The 16799-nt window shown below is 49.4% G+C and overlaps 1 protein-coding gene across 2 annotated transcripts in view; it reads right to left on the reverse strand.

The window, feature by feature from the left end:
* Positions 1-16799, reverse strand: part of LOC138259674 (cytochrome P450 2C15-like) — a 376589-nt gene that overhangs the window by 13295 nt on the left and 346495 nt on the right. For both annotated transcript variants that reach the window (XM_069207547.1, XM_069207546.1), the window contains one exon: positions 905-1046. In XM_069207547.1, coding sequence (XP_069063648.1) covers positions 905-1046 — 142 coding nt within the window. The remainder of the gene's footprint in view (positions 1-904; positions 1047-16799) is intronic.

Raw genomic sequence — 16799 nt, forward strand, 5'->3', positions numbered from 1 at the left:
AATCTGCATCCTGCAGGCTGATCATCTAATCATCTAATGGGGCTCGAGATTCTGCTCTGCACCAATTCATCAACTGCCAACAGAAGATCCGTACATTCCTCTTCCCTTTAGCAAAATTAGAGTTGAGTGAAACGCTGGTCATCCGAAAACCTGGATAAGGACCACATTCAGGAACATATCTTAAATTTAGAGGGCAGCGCATCTTAGACACTGGATGAAAATCTGAACTAATAGACAATCTCTTCTTTCTGCTCAACGCCGTTACTAAGCTCTGCTTAGGCTTCCTTGGTGTGCATATAGACAGAACAACTTACAGCACAATTGTTGGTACCTCCTAAATTAAATTGCGAGGGGAAACATTTGAGGGTCAATATTACTCTCAAGGCATAGTACAGAAAGCCCTGCTAAATAAGCCTATATTTTGTTTAATTTTAAATTTGGCAACATTTGGAAATTTGCATGTTTAGGTGCCAGCATTTTCCTATGAGGGATTCCTGAAAATATGTCTTATAATATGAATACTTCTCAGCTGGCAATAGAAATGTCCATCTTGAGTATGCAAATACCTTTGCTAGGACACAAGTTTGATGTGAAATGCAATAGATAATTGGGTACATTTAAATAGCTATAATTAAAGACACGTGTGATCACATTTTTCAGGGAGGGTGCCCCAAGCCCACTCAAAAAGAGTTTGCCTAATGTGTTCCACTATCGAGTAATCTTTAGACTATAAGTACGCTGGATGTATCTGACAAAATTATGGTATTGGTACATTTTTCTACTCCACTGCCAACTATGCTAAAACATACAGGGCCGTTCTCGTTGGATAGTGTTTTCACATCGACAGAATGGGATTTAAAATGTTATCAGATTTGTGCCAAAAATACAAGTATGATACACAAACCTGCAGAGAATGGAATGAAGGACTCATTCTTCTTGAAAGCTCCAGCTTCATCCAGGAAGTGGCTAGGATCGAACTTTCTTGGATTATCAAAAGATCCAGGGTCATTGAGGACTGTGGTAAGCAAGGGGAATACAGTGGTGCCCTGAAAACAAAAGATAACGGCATGAACAAATATAGTATGTTATAGTTGATGGGTCTATTAAGACGAAGAATCTGGTATTTGCCTATGTACAAGCATTAAGAAATCCAATAGGTCTGGCTTGCATTTTGTGGTAAAAAAAACTAAAAGTGAATGCTTTCTTTATACACCACATCTATGAGAACTAGAATGTTATGTATGTAATACATACATTTAAAGCCCACTCTATGTATATTTTAAAGAATTGTTAACTGTAGGCCATTTAGACAGCTCAACTGTGAGGACAGATCTAAAAAGTAATACCTCATAATTGTGGGCGGGTTGCCTCATTAGCATAGCTTATCCTCATATGACAGCCTCTGTGGTACAAGTACAAAGTAATGAGGTGCCAAAGAAGCCATTTAAACCAAATACCATGTTGTGTGAGCAATGTAATGGACTGATCCATCAAAACAATGAGGTCTCTGTAATCCACTCACGTTGCTTTTTAACTCAGGTCATGGAGGTAGGACAACTTACTAGAAAATTATTCCAAATGTTTTATTTGAGTAAAAGTCTAAACTTATACCAAAAGTCTAACTTTACAACAAGAAAAATTAGACTTTTAGTCTAAACTTAGACTTTAGGTGTAAACTTAGACATTTGGCCTAAGTTTACCTTTGGGAATCAGGCCTCAAGAACACTATTTATTCGTCCAAGCTTCATGTTGGGGCCTATAACAAGGGTGAAGGCCTTTAAAAACCAGTATTTGTTGAGGTTAAAGGGCAATAGGGCTAGTAGAACAATTCACCTACTGATACTGTGGATCCACAGCCCTATACCAGGCACCACTTGGGCCTAAGCCACTCCACTGATTTCAATGGACCTCCCAACATTCCAGTGTTCTAATATAGGTTATCACCAACATGTAATGTACTTCAGTCATGGTGATCTTACTTCATGGCGATCATCCATCAGCCATGACTTCCTTTTATGGAAAGCTGCTAAATTTAAAGCTGCTCCTTTCTATGTCAGTTTCTTAATGATTTCAAGGAGAATGATAAGATGAAGCCATGTGCATGAGCAGCAGAAGTATGTCTCAAGTAACAATTTTGCAGTGGGCATAACCTGTCATCAAAATATTTAAAAAATGTATTTGGAAATGAATATACTAAATCAAGCAAAAAGAGAGAATCATTCAGTCAGATTTTGTATTACAGTTTCACTTCTTTAATAAATAGCTGTGTGATTCAAGTCTCATCTTACAGTCAAACTACCTGACAATTTATCCAAAATGTCCTCAACTTAGTCTGCTGACGCTAGATCACTTGCACTGCACTACTGTCTGTGCAATTTTGCACTGGTGACCTGGCAATTTTGTTCTGGTCTTTGCAGTGACTTGCTAGTGCAAAATGACATTAAAACTGACCAATTACTGCAAAAGGCTGAAAATTACGTTTTACACTGGTCAATCAATGTGAATGCCAGGGCAAAATTGCTCCGTCACTGGTACGATGCAATGATCTAAACAGCGAATGAAAATAGGAAGCTGTGAGGAGAACCAACACCAAGGGGGTTATTACAACTTTGGAGGAGGTGTTAATCCGTCCCAAAAGTGACGGTAAAGTGACGGATATACCACCAGCCGTGTTACGAGTCCATTATATCCTATGGAACTCGTAATACGGCTGATGGTATATCCGTCACTTTTGGGACGGATTAACACCTCCTCCAAAGTTGTAATAACCCCCCAAATGTTGAAAAACCTAGTTTTTATATAGATGGTTAGTAAGTATTGTTTAGCCATGAATATGGCCATGTGCTCAGGCGGTAGAAGTGCAAATGTTATATGGATAAAGCAACAGTATAGAAAAATGTATCTCAATATCTATATTGTTCTATACGGTTGCTTTATCCATATAACATTTGCACTTCTACCGCCTGAGCACATGGCCATATTCATGGCTAAACAAAACTAAACAAAGTTGGGAGAGGGGCGCACACAGCCCCGTCCTTAGGCTCTTCAGAGTTCTGGGGACCACAACCTCCCTGGGACTTTATTTAAATATTGGAGGAGTGCTGCATGACCTCCCTCCATAGGCTCTTTGGGGCCCGGGGAACACCTCCTCCTGAGTGCCTAATACAATGAACTGAAGGGGGGCCTTGCAGACCGCCCTCCATGGCCCTGTAGGAGCCCGGGAACCTCGACCTCCTGGAGCAGCAAATGTAAGTATAGAGGGAGGGGGGTCCCTGTCCCACCCGGGCCATATTCAGCCCTGGAGACCACCACTTCCGTGCAAACTGAAAGAATGGGGGCCATGCGCCCCTACCTCCTGGAGTTATAAATACAAAGCATCTCTGTACTTTACTAATGGTGCAGTGTGATGCTGCAAGCGGACTTGCGGCGCCATGCTGTGCTATTTTCTTGTAAATATAGGCCTCTGACTCCTCCGGCAAGTCATGGTAGACAAATCACACACTTTTTTCAGTTACTCAAAGTCTCCCATTTGCAAAGACAAAGAAATGCAAGGCAAGTTTCAGTGCCCTTATTGAAGCAACTGCATTTTATGATTAAAAGACATAGGGGGACATTCTGACCCTGGCGGTCCGACCGCGGGAGCACCGCCAACAGGCTGGCGGTGCTCCCATGGGCATTCTGACCGCGGCGGTACAGCCGCGGTCAGAAACGGGAAACCGGCGGTGTCCCGCCGGTTTCCCGCTGGTTTCCCGCTGGTTTCCCGCTGCCCAAGGGAATCCTCCATGGCGGCGCTGCAGGCAGCGCCGCCATGGGGATTCCGACCCCCTTACCGCCAGCCTGGCTCTGGCGGTTTTGACCGCCAGAACCTGGCTGGCGGTAACGGGTGTTGTGGGGCCCCTGGGGGCCCCTGCAGTGCCCATGCCAATGGCATGGGCACTGCAGGGGCCCCCTAACAGGGCCCCACCAAGATTTTCAGTGTCTGCCAAGCAGACACTGAAAATCGCGACGGGTGCAACTGCACCCGTCGCACCCCTTCCACTCCGCCAGCTCCATTCAGAGCCGGCATCCTCATGGAAGGGGGTTTCCCGCTGGGCTGGCGGGCGGCCTTCTGGCGGTCGCCCGCCAGCCCAGCGGGAAACTCACAATTACCGCGGCGGTCTTTTGACCGCGCAGCGGTATTCTGACGGCGGGACTTTGGCGGAATGACCGCCATAATCTGCTATTATTAGGAGAATGAAACATGACACAATAATGACTGTGACCATTAGAGTAAAACATATAAACAGTCCAAACATCCTGACGTAATACTGAGTCTAATAATTCCCACCTACCCCTTATGATCAATGCGGATCAACAACATAACCACATAAACCGTGCCCCTCATCGCTGTAAGAAAACCATAAAAATTTATGATGTAAGTGGACAGCATATTTCATCCACTAGAGGGTTAAACCAGTAGCAAGCATGAGGAAAATGACATACTGACTACATGAGCGAGATGCACTTATGTCCACAGACTAAATATAGAAATAAGAATGAGGAAAAAATAAACAAAATTAATGACCCACCTGGTCCACAACGTCCCTGCAGGGGCCATATGAAATAGAGAGGCCCAACCAAAACAATGAGCGAGGACTTAGAAAAGCAGTTCCCAAAATCGGTGACTGTGTGAAAAATATCCTTTGAAGGCAGTTGGAACTGCATGATAAATATTTGTGCCTCTCGCTAAGAGAATTGTCACATGGAGATTTGCAAAAGCACAAGGACATTTTTTATCTTTTTTTCACCAAAGCACTTTATTGAGCACATTTTTGCATGAAGCACTATTAACACCTCATGTACTTGCTCCATCACAACATAAGAAATTTAATCTCCCAGTATACACTGGGAGTGTTAACGCTATTGGGGTGCATAAACAGTGGTGATAAACAAGACAATCTTATCTGATGATCAAGGTCTCAGAAAACACCGAAATGGTTGGGTGTTACACTTTGTATGCTATATTAAACATATTAGGAGTGAATTCTTATATGTTCAATTTATGCTAAAATATGCCTGGTAAAGGCAGTGGAGTTACCACCATGCTCAGTTAATGCCTCTAATGCTGACTCATATCCTAGATTGAAGCACATCCTTTTCTGGTTCGTTAAACATACCTCTCATTGACCCTTGCCCCATTTTTTTCTTATTTTTCTCCTTTCCCTCACCTTTCTGAACATTTTGTGTTTTCTTACGTTTATGTTGCTTAATGCATATTTTATCTTGTGATTTGCTTGTTAATAACCTCTAAAATGTTGACTACTGTTTAGGAATTTATACGCACCATGCCTTGAAATGTTTCTTTATTAATACGGAGGAGTTTTAATAACAGAAAATCATACAACTCAGTAATTTACAATTTAAATACCAATCCACTATAAAGGCTTATGTTTCTTTAAGTTATTCTTAGAGCTTTTGAAAAGATATATTAACTGTGGCATTATTAAATTGTAATCTTCCTAATTGAGCATTAATACGTCCTTCAATCAATGTCAAAAAGAGGTGGGACAAAACCACAGTGGCTGATTGGGGGAAGAATTGTAGAGTGGTGCTGCTTTGAGCATAAAATATTTTATTTGGATGATGTTTCTATTCCACTAATGCCCAATTATACACTGGGGCAGCTGTGCTCCAAATTGGGATACCGATGTGTCCCATTCCAACTGGCTTGGCATTTCTGCACTCAAATTTCCTAGGTGTAGGAAGACTGGATCCTATTATACTATTCAAAAGTTCCAGCAGAGAAAATCAGAGAAAATCATATAGGGCTTGGGCTGCATGGCCTCAGCTCTCAGCCTTTCAGCCATGGCACAGAGAGATGCACATAACATTCCGACGCATTCAAGGGATGTGCCCCTGCAGAAACAACATGCGGATTCAGACCAGGTCATTTTTGGTCCATGTGTAATTTCCCATTCCAGGGACAAATACACATAATAGGATGTAAAAAGATGTGTGGAGGTGACTTGCATCTTGGTGTTACAATGGAAAACACAGGTAAATTATGGATTTGTAGCTGCAAGATGGCTGATGTGCTGGTAGTTGTAGGTTGGCAGTTGTGAAGACGAAGGAGTTTTAATGTACACATCGGTGTGCTCGTATGTGATTGCACCTGTGCAGGTGTGTGAAGGTGTCCATGTTGGTTTTTGATGTGGTTCTATAAATGCGTGTTTGCGGGTACTGTTGTGTGAATATAACAGTCCAACACTGTCACCAACTTAAGCTGAGGTAAGAATAGTTATCCACACCCTTTGTGAAGTCCAATGCTTTTCCTATAGTTGCTTAGAGTAGGAATAAGGCCTCTGCTCTAAAGTATAGTGCTTTCCCTACTGTTGCTTATGTTCGAGTGGGATTTCTAAATCTGACTCCTTACATATCCAATGCTTTTCCTACTACTGCTTAGCTTTTATTGGGAATAATAAATGTGACCCATCAAAAGTCCCATATTTTTGTTGGTGGCTTAAATCTGAGTGGGAACATTAAATCTAAACTCTGGAAAGCCGAAAGCTTTCATTACTGTTGGTTAGGTTAGAATGAGAATAGTAAAGCTCACCCAAAAATACTGGTGGTTTATTGACTTTTGCTTAGGTTGAAATGGGATTAATGAATTGTATCCATTTAAAGAACAATGCTTTCACTACTGTTGCTTAGGTTGGAGTGGGAGCTGTAAATTACACCCCTCTAAAGTCCCATGTTTTCCCTACTGCTGCTTATGTTGCAGTGGGAATAGTAAGGTTAACCTCCTTGAAGTCCAAAGCTTTTCATTCTGTGGCTTTGGATGGAGTGGGAAAATTGATCTGAGGTTTAAGATGGAGTGGTACATGTTATTTTTCAACTTTGTTTTTGTAACATTGGATTGTTAATTTTGTTTCATGTTTTTTAATTCTAATTTTAATGGAGCTTAAGTTAAATTTTTTGTATGAAGCATCTAAATATTTCCCTTTTTATTGGACCTATAGCTATTTTTAGTAATTATTTTAGGTCCAGATATACAATTACGTGGTACAACACCGCACAGTAAGCAAAGTTGCTGCGCTGCATTGTGTCACCTCGAGAGAGCAGAACCGTGCTGCATCTTTAAAGATATAAATTAAAACTATGCTTGGAGGCTATTTCTTTTTTGTATGTGCTCTGCAGAATGCAGCACACATGCAAAAAGGAAATAACGACAAGTAATAAAAATATTTCTGCTTGGTACACAAGCTTTACACAGGCACACCATTTTGGCTGAAACCGATGTCCACTAGTCTATGAAGATATAGGTTTGTGTTTTTAAAATCTAATTTTAGCTATTTAGTCATTCCACACATACTTTTGCCACCATCATGCACTGCTCAATATTTTATATTACTCATGACTTATGTTTATAACGAAAAGCTCCCTGTGAGCTTATTTCCACACTTCCATTGGCTATTTTTGTAATTTTTTAAAAACTTTTTTGGAGGGGGGGGGGGCAGGGAGGGTGCAAGGTACTCATTAGCAATTTAAACAATTGTGTACATTAAGGTGGTCATTACAACCCTGGCAGGCGGTGTTAAAGCGGCGGTAAGACCGCCATCAGGCCGGCGGAATTTTTTTGGGAATTACAACCATGGCGGAAACCGCCAACTAAGACAACCACTTTTACACTCCGACTGCCACGGCGGTACAAACAAACAGCTCGGCGGTCACCGCCAACAGACAGGCGGAGGACAATGTACCGCCCACAGTATCACAACAGGCCAATCCGCCACCTTTTCCGGGGCAGATTCACCGCGGATAAAAACACGGCGGAAATAGGAATTACAAAGGGAAAACGCTCACGTCTACACACTCCACGAGGAAGGAGGACACCATGGAGCCGGAACTCCAAATTCTCCCTGCGATAGTCTTCCTGCTCCTGTACCCTGAGCACCAACGCCGGCGGCGAAGACCCCGGTGAGTACTGCATCTACGACACAGGGGAGGCAAAAAACAGGGACACACACACGCAACACCCCCACCCCCACCCTCACCCACTACAACACACACACACTAATGCATATTTATACATTGTAGTTACACCCCCCCGGAAGAATGCAAAGACAAAAGGAAATGAGTGTAACTATTGTAATATATTAAAATTCAGTAAGCAAAAATATACATATATACACTATTAACAAAATATACACCAAGATTAATAGTCCAGGTATTGCACACTTCATAGTCCGTGGACCACTGGGCCCAAAATGCATGGGCGAGGCCCACACACGATACCAGATCAAAACAGAGAGAACACTGCAGGGGCATCAGATAGTAATACAACAAGCACCTCAGGGGGAAGGGAAGGGGGGGGCACCTCAGCCAGATGAGTGCACGACGCCAGATCCACGAGGGGCCTCCATGCCCATTGATGTATCCTGGGGAGTGCAAAGCCACAGTCTCTCAAGTCTCTACAGTGGGTGGTTTGCCCACTGTTCAATCCTGGAGAGTGCAAAGCCACAGTCTCTCAAGTCTCTACAGTGGGTGGTTTGCCCACTGTTCAATCCTGGGGAGTGCAAAGGCACAGTCTCTCAAGTCTCTACAGTGGGTGGGTTGCCCACTGTTCAATCCTGGGGAGTGCAAAGCCACAGTCTCTCAAGTGTCTACAGTGGGTGGATTGCCCACTGTCCAATCCTGGGGAGTGCAAAGCCACAGTCTCTCAAGTCTCTACAGTGGGTGGTTTGCCCACTGGTCAATCCTGGGGAGTGCAAAGCCACAGTCTCTCAAGTGGATGTCTTTCTCCACTGGTTCAGGAGGGGGACTGGTGCCCAGAGTGCTTCATCCTGCCAAGGACTGAGGTAGTGGATATATCTCTCCACTGGTTCTGGAGGGTAACTGGTGCCCAGAGTGCTTCATCCTGCCAAGGACTGAGGTAGTGGATGTCTTTCCCCACTGGTTCTGGGGGGGACTGGTGCCCAGAGTGCTTCATCCTGCCAAGTACTGAGCTACTGGATGTCTTTCTCCACTGATTCTGGAGGGGGACTGGTGCCCAGAGTGCTTCATCCTGCAGAGGACTGAGGTAGTGGATGTCTTTCTCCACTGGCTCTGGAGGGGGACTGGTGCCCAGAGTGCTTCATCCTGCCAAGGACTGAGGTAGTGGATGTATCTCTCCACTGGTTCTGGAGGGGGACTGGTGCCCACAGTGCTTCATCTTGCCAAGGACTGAGGTAGTGGATGTCTTTCTCCACTGGTTCTGGAGGGGAAATGTTGCCCAGAGTGCTTCATCCTGCCAAGGACTGAGGTAGTGGATGGATCTCTCCACTGGTTCTGGAGGGGGACTGGTGCCCAGAGTGCTTCATCCTGCCAAGGACTGAGGTAGTGGATGTATCTCTCCACTGGTTCTGGAGGGGGACTGGTGCCCAGAGTGCATCACTCACCCCGTGACGGTCCCTGTTGCTTCAGTGCTCCTGCCGCTCATGGGCTAGCGGTGCTTGAGTTGGCAGTCCTTGCCCTGTTCAGCGGTGCTTGCCCTGTGCAGCGGTGCTTGAGTTGGCGGTCCTTGCCCTGTTCAGCGGTGCTTGCCCCGTGCAGCGGTGCTTGAGTTGGCGGTCCTTGCCCTGTTCAGCGGTGCTTGCCCTGTGCAGCGGTGCTTGAGTTGGCGGTCCTTGCCCTGTTCAGCGGTGCTTGCCCCGTGCAGCGGTGCTTGAGTTGGCGGTCCTTGCCCTGTTCAGCGGTGCTTGCCCTGTGCAGCAGTGCTTGAGTTGGCAGTCCTTGTCCTGTTCAGCGGTGCTTGCCCTGTTCAGCGGTGCTTAAGTTGACGGTCCTTGCCCTGTGCAGTGGTGCTTGAGTTGGCAGTTCTTGCCCTGTTCAGCGGTGCTTGAGTTGGCGGTCCTTGCCCTGTTCAGCGGTGCTTGAGTTGGCGGTCCTTGCCCTGTGCAGCGGTGCTTGAGTTGGCGGTCCTTGCCCTGTTCAGCAGTGCTTGCTCTGTTCAGCGGTGCTTGCCCTATGCAGCGGTGCTTGAGTTGGCGGTCCTTGCCCTGTTCAGCGGTGCTTTAGTTGGCGGTCCTTGCCCTGTTCAGCGGTGCTTGCCCTGTGCAGCGGTGCTTGAGTTGGCGGTCCTTGCCCTGTGCAGCGGTGCTTCCCTGTGCACCGGTGCTTGAGTTGGCGGTCCTTCATTGCCCAGCTGGGCTGGGGCTGGCGGTCCTTCATTGGCCAGCTGGGCTGTGGCTGGCGGGCCCTCCTGGGCATCTGGGCTGTGGCTGGCAGGACCCTCCTGGGCATCTGGGCTGTGGCTGGTGGGGCCCTCCTGTGCATCTGGGCTGTGGCTGGCGGGGCACTCCTGGGCATCTGGGCTGTGGCTGGCGGGGGCCTCCTGGGCAGTTGGGCTGTGGCTGGCGGGGCCCTCCTGGGCAGCGACGATGGGGCTGGTGGTGGCCTCCTGGGCAGCGACGACTGGGCTGGCGGTGGCCTCCCGGGCAGCGACGATGGGGCTGGCGGGGCCCTCTTGGGCAGCGGGGATGATGGCGGGCTTCTCTGCCGTGCTGCTCCTCCCAGACTTGCTGGGTTTCTTGTGGCCCTTCCCCACCTTGGGAGGAGTCACAGATGAGTCCACACTCCCACCGGGACCCCTGGGAGCTGCTTGGGTGGCTGGAGTCTTCCCCCTCTCCCGCCGGGCACTGGCCAACTTCTGGTGTTTCACAGGGGGGGGACTGGCTGTGCTGTGGCTCCGTGACACACTGGCTGTCCTGGTGGCCGGTGCACTCCACATACCTGTGACAACAGGCATCACTGGTCCCGGAGATTTTGTGGCTGAGGTGCTAGTTCGGGACCTCTGAGTTGGACGGGGGGTGGGAAATAGGTTAAGGGTGGACAGGAAAAGTTGTTTGGACACACTGGGACGGGTAGCTGGAGGGGGTTTGGGAGTGGAGGAAGAGGTGGTGGTTGTAGGAGGTGTACGTTTTGTGGCTTTGGGTGCAGGTGCATGCGCTGGAGGCTGTGGTGAGGTGGATGTATGTTGGGTGGGTGTGTGCCTGCCTTCGTGTTTCTTCGGAGGGGGCGTCACAGACACACTGGGAGAGGACACAGGGGATGTGAGAATGGTAGTGGGGTGGTGACTGCACGTGAGCGGGGTGTGGTGGTGGGCGTGCTGGTGCGGGACGTAGTGGCTGTAGAGGTAGTGCATGCAGGTGTGAGTGTAGACGAGACTGGGAGGGAGGAGGGAGACGACGAGGAGGCAGTGGATGTTGGTGTGTCTGTATGTGTGTGATGCTTGCGTGAGTGCCTGTGGGATGTGTGGTGCTTATGTTTGCCTGAGCTTCCCTTGTGTGGTGAGGTGTGTGCAGGCTGGTCTGATGGTGTGCTTGGGATAGGCAGAGGTACAGGGGATTGGGTCTGGGTGGAGGAAGTTGGAGGGGGGAGGCTAGACACAGGGACAATGGCTGCCATCAGTGCTGAGGCCAGAGTTTGAAAGGATCGGTGAAGGGCCGCCTGACCAGAATGAATGCCCTCCAGGAATGCATTAGTTTGTTGTAACTGCCTTTCTACACCCTGGATGGCATTCAAAATGGTAGACTGCCCAACAGTGAGTGACCTGAGGAGGTTAAAACCTCCTCACTGAGGGCAGCAGCGGTAAGTGGGGCAGGGCCTGAGGTGCCTGGGGCGAAGGTGATGCCCACCCTCCTGGGTGAGCGGGCACGGGGCGAAGGCTGAGGGGCTGCTGGGAGGGCAGTGCTGGTAGTGGGGGTGGCGGCTGTACCTGTAGAAGTGGGGGGCACAGATGTTGCCGCCACCACAAGGGAGCTCCTATCGGAGGACGAGTCTGTGTCGCTGGTTTCAGCTCCTGTCCCCGCTGTGGTGCTCCCCTCGCCCTCCGTCCCACTGGTTTATTCTGAGTCCATAGTGTGGCCCTCCATGGCCATGTGGGATGCAGCTACCTCGTGCTCCGGTGCCACTGCTCCTCCGCCTGATGATGCTAATGCACAGAAGAACAGGGAGACCACAAAAAAAGGGGGGGGAACCAGAAGAAAGACATGTTGAGTGCATGTATTACCGCTACCGTTGGCGGACAAGACAGACACAGAAGCCCCCTGCACTACGTCGCGCTGTTGGGCTCTACAGTGCAATTCCTGGGAAATGGCCTACAAGGATATGGACAACATCTGCACACATAGATGACACAGGTGCATGAATAGCTGTACTTGGAACTCTACAGAGGTGGGGTGGGGGGCCACAGGGCCATGCCTTACGGAGGGGCCTGGCCTACGGCTCCCGCCCTGGCCTAGGGAAACCCACAGCCCTCCTGCCCCACCCAGACACCTCCACTGCGCGCAAAGTCAGCTGAATTAGAGTGTACTCACCCCCTTGTGTCTGCTGTGATGCCCTCAAGCGTCTACCCAACTCCGGATAGGCCACCGCCAAGATCCGGAACATCAGGAGGGTCATGGTTCGACGGGCACCCCTCCCACGTTGGGAGGCCATCCCCAGCTGAGCCTCCGCCGTCTTCTTGCTCCAGCGGCGAATGTCCTCCCATCTCTTCCGGCAATGGGTGCTCCGTCTGTGGTGGACCCCCAGGGTCCGGACGTCCTTGGCGATGGCACGCCAAATATCCTTCTTCTGGTGGGCGCTGACCTACATGAAATGTACAGGGTACGAAGAGAAGTAATTACCAACTGCGCCGAAAAGTGAGTGGCCCCCATCCCTACCCTTGCCATGTGGCACATGCACGCATAACTCTGCCCCCTTCCTTCTTACAACCTGCCCTCTCCACACAGGCATAGCCCATACAACATGCTCCCTGTGAACATACGTGTTGGTCTGGAGGACCGTAGAGTAGCGTGTATTGGGGAGGACCCCATCAACGAGCTTCTCCATCTCCTCCGATGTGAAGGTAGGGGCCCTTCCCCCAGACGAACAAGCCATTGTCTCTTCCAGACCGAGGTCACAGCAGCACTTGCAGTGTAGGTCGTCCTCTCCTGTCGAAGATCAGGTATCGAGTGATTGAACAGATAGAAAATGGCGGTCACTCCCGCAGCTGTGATGTCCGCGGCAGTGCGTATCATCACCGCCGGCGCACTTCCTCATTGGCTCCTGGGACCCATAGGGTCCGATGTTAACCAATGCAGCATTGTGCCGCGGTCTTCGACCGCCTACCACGACGGTGTACAACACCAGCGCAGTTACCTCACATCCAATTGTCCCAGTTTAGAGGTCAGGCAGCCGTCATTTCAGGAGCCCACATGGCTTAATTTACAACTGCGTCACACATACCTAGGCCTGGACTCAACACACTTACAGAAAACTTTTTGGATTATGTTTCGTGTACTGTGTAGCTGTGGGTACATACCTCTGAGTTGCTTGACTCTGTGGTCGCTGTTGTCCTTCCTAGGCACCGTCAGCTGTGACATGTGAGGAGATGGCGGAATCCTCCGGTGTACCGACCGCTGGTGGACCTGTTGACAATGGAGGAGCGACATTTAATCATCACCTACAGGTTTGACTGTGCCACAATCCAGGAACAGTGTGCCCAGTTGGAGCCAGATCTGATATCACCAATCCGCCATCCCACAGGAATCCCCCCTGAAGTGCAGGTGCTGTCAGTACTCCATTTCCTTGCAAGTGGGTCATTTCAAACAACAGTGGCCATGGCATCAGGGATGTCCCAGCCTATGTTTTCCAACGTGTTGTCCAGAGTGTTGTCTGCCCTGCTGAAACACGTGAGGAGCTACATTGTTTTCCCTCAGGTGGAGGATTTGGCTACAGTTAAAGGTGACTTCTAAGCCCTGGGACATATCCCTAACATCATAGGTGCCATTGATGGGACCCATGTGACTTTGGTCCCCCCCCCCCCACAGTAGTGAACAGGTGTACAGGAACCGGAAGAGTTATAATTCCATGAATGTACAGATGGTATGTTTGGCAGACCAGTACATCTCCCAGGTGAATGCTATGTTCCCTGGCTCAGTGCATGACGCTTACATCCTGCGGAATAGCAGCATCCCGTATGTGATGGGTCAACTCCAGAGGCACCGTGTGTGGCTATTAGGGGATTCTGGTTACCCCAACCTGTCATGGCTACTGACCCCAGTAAGGAATCCCAGGACCAGGGCAGAGGAACGCTACAATGAGGCCCATGGGCGGACTAGGAGGGTGATAGAAAGGACCTTCGGCCTCCTGAAGGCCAGGTTCAGGTGCCTCCATATGACAGGTGGTTCCCTATTCTACTCACCAAGGAAGGTGTGCCAGATCATCATCGCCTGCTCTATGCTTCACAATCTTGCTTTGCGACGCCAGGTGCCTTTTCTACAGGAGGATGGTCCAGATGACGGTGTTGTGCCAGCTGTGGAGCCTGTGAACAGTGATGAGGAGGAAGCAGAGGAAGAAGACATTGATAACAGGGACTCAGTCATACAGCAATATTTCCAGTGACACACAGGTGAGAACAAATTTTTTACTATTACATTTACTCTCACACTTCTACCTCTATCCTGTCTGTCAATTTGAAGCAGTTTATGCTAACTGAGTGGTACATTTCCATTACGGTTTCACAGGTGTGGTTACCAACGTGTGTCATCTGCTTGCATCCTTCATGGGCTTGTGATGTGTGACATAGGTATGTTGACATTACATTTTCTAACGGATTTTGTCATTGTCATAGCTAATACACATTTTATAAATCACTGACTGATTCCAGATTGGTTTTTGCTTCAAGGGTGTTTATTGAAGTGCTAATTATTGGAGGGAGTGGTAAAATGGTGAGGGGTGATGGTGGAGGAATGTCCATGGCAGAGTCCACTCTATTAGTCTCACAGGTGCACTGCCCATATGGGCATAGGAAGTGGAGCTGGAACAGTTCCAATCTGGATAGGGTGACAAAGTGGGACAGTGGGATGACAATCAGGGTGGTCTCATTTCCAGGCGAGAGTCTTGCCATCTTGCTCTGTCCTGTTCCTGGATCTCAGGGACCGATTGCGGGGTAGTTCTCCATCTGCAGGGGGTGGGGTGCTGGTGTGGTGGTCCTGTGGCGGGGAGTCCTGTCCACTAACGCCGGCGGTGGGCAGTTCATCGTGCAGGCTAGTGTCAGGGCCCCTTGGAGTGCCACGGTGTCCCTCATGGTCTTCTGTATATCCTTCAGCACCCCTACTATGGTGCCCAGGGCGGAGCTGATGGTACTGAGCTCCTCCCTGAACCCCAAATACAGTTTGTCCTGCATGCGCTGGGTCTCCTGAAACTTGGCCAGGACCGTCGCCATCGTTTCCTGGGAGTGGTGGTATGCTCCCATGATGGAGGAGAGGGCCTCGTGGAGAGTGGGTTCCCTTGGCCTGTCCGCCCCCCGTCGCACAGCAGCCCTCCCAGTTCCCCTGTGTTCCTGTGCCTCCGTCCCCTGGACCGTGTGCCCACTGCCACTGCCCCCAAGTCCCTGTTGTTGTTGGGGTGGTGGGTTATCCTGGGTTCCCTGTAGTGGTGGACACACAGCTGATTGACGTGTCCTGGGAACGGAGGTATGGGCCCGCTGGGTGGGTGCTGTGCTGGTGTTACCAGAGGGTGAAAGGTCAGTGTTGGGCTGTGCCTGTGCGAGGGGAACCGACTGTCCCGAGGCCCACGATGGTCCGGGCTGGTCATCTTGATCCAGTTGGCCAGAGCTGCTATCATCACTGTGGGCCTCTTCTGTGGGTGGGGTAGAGATGTCTGGACCCTCTTGTCTGGTGACGTTAGGTAGTGGTCCTGCAGGGGTATAAAAGCATGATTATTGCATGTGTGTGTGTCATGGTGTGCAATGGGTGGGTAAGCGTGTACCCCAGTGCTAGCTTTCCTGTGTGGGGGCTTGTGTGATGATGGTTAGGGGTTGTTATGGGTATGTGCAGTGGGCATGCTTAATTGAGGGGTGTCCATGCTTTGTTGTGTCATGCAGGGCTTGGTGTTGGGATGGGTGGTTTGTGTTATTAGTACATTAGTGAGGAGTTGGAGTGATAGGGGAGGGGGTGAGGGTGTGATAGCATGCAGGTAGGGTGGGGGATATGATAGTTAAGATTAGACTTACCAGTGTCCATTCCTCCACCGACTCCTCTGAGGCCCTCTGGATGCATAATGGTCAAGACCTGCTCCTCCCATGTTGTTAGTTGTGGGGGAGGAGGTGGGGGTCCGCCGCCAGTCCGCTGAATCGCGATGTTGTGCCTGGAGACCACTGAACGCACCTTCCCCCATAGGTCGTTCCACCTCTTCCTGATGTCCTCCCGATTTCTTGGGTGCTGTCCCACTGCGTTGACCCTGTCGACGATTCTTCGCCATAGCTCCATCTTCCTAGCTATAGAGGTGTGCTGCACCTGTGATCCAAATAGCTGTGGCTCTACCCGTACGATTTCCTCCACCATAACCCTGAGCTCCTCCTCGGAAAACCTGGGGTGTCTTTGGCGTGCCATGGGGTGGTGTAGGTGATGTGTGGGGTGGCGTATGTGGTGATGAGTGTGGTGATGTGTAGTGGTGTGTGCTGTTTTGTGCGTGGATGTTGTGTGGGTGATGGTGTTGTGTGCGTCTCTGTGGTGGGGTTGTCTATTGCTGTGCTCTCTCTGTCGCCTTCGTCTCTAATTTTTGGTCGTAGGGGTTTGTGGGTGACGTGGGTGTGTGTTTTATATTGTGTTGGGTGTGTGGGAGTGTTGTTTGTTTGTGTATCAGGTGTGTGTATTTTGAATTGTCCAATGTGGCGGTGTTTTGGAGATGTGTGTGTATTTTGAGCGCAGCGGTGTGTACCGCCAATGGAATACCGCAGTTGAAAGACCGCCGCGTGGATTCGTGTGTCGTAATAGCATGGTCGTGTTTCTGTTGGC

The sequence above is a fragment of the Pleurodeles waltl genome, chromosome 9 (genome assembly GCF_031143425.1).
Source record: "Pleurodeles waltl isolate 20211129_DDA chromosome 9, aPleWal1.hap1.20221129, whole genome shotgun sequence".
In the NCBI taxonomy this organism is placed as follows: domain Eukaryota; kingdom Metazoa; phylum Chordata; class Amphibia; order Caudata; family Salamandridae; genus Pleurodeles; species Pleurodeles waltl.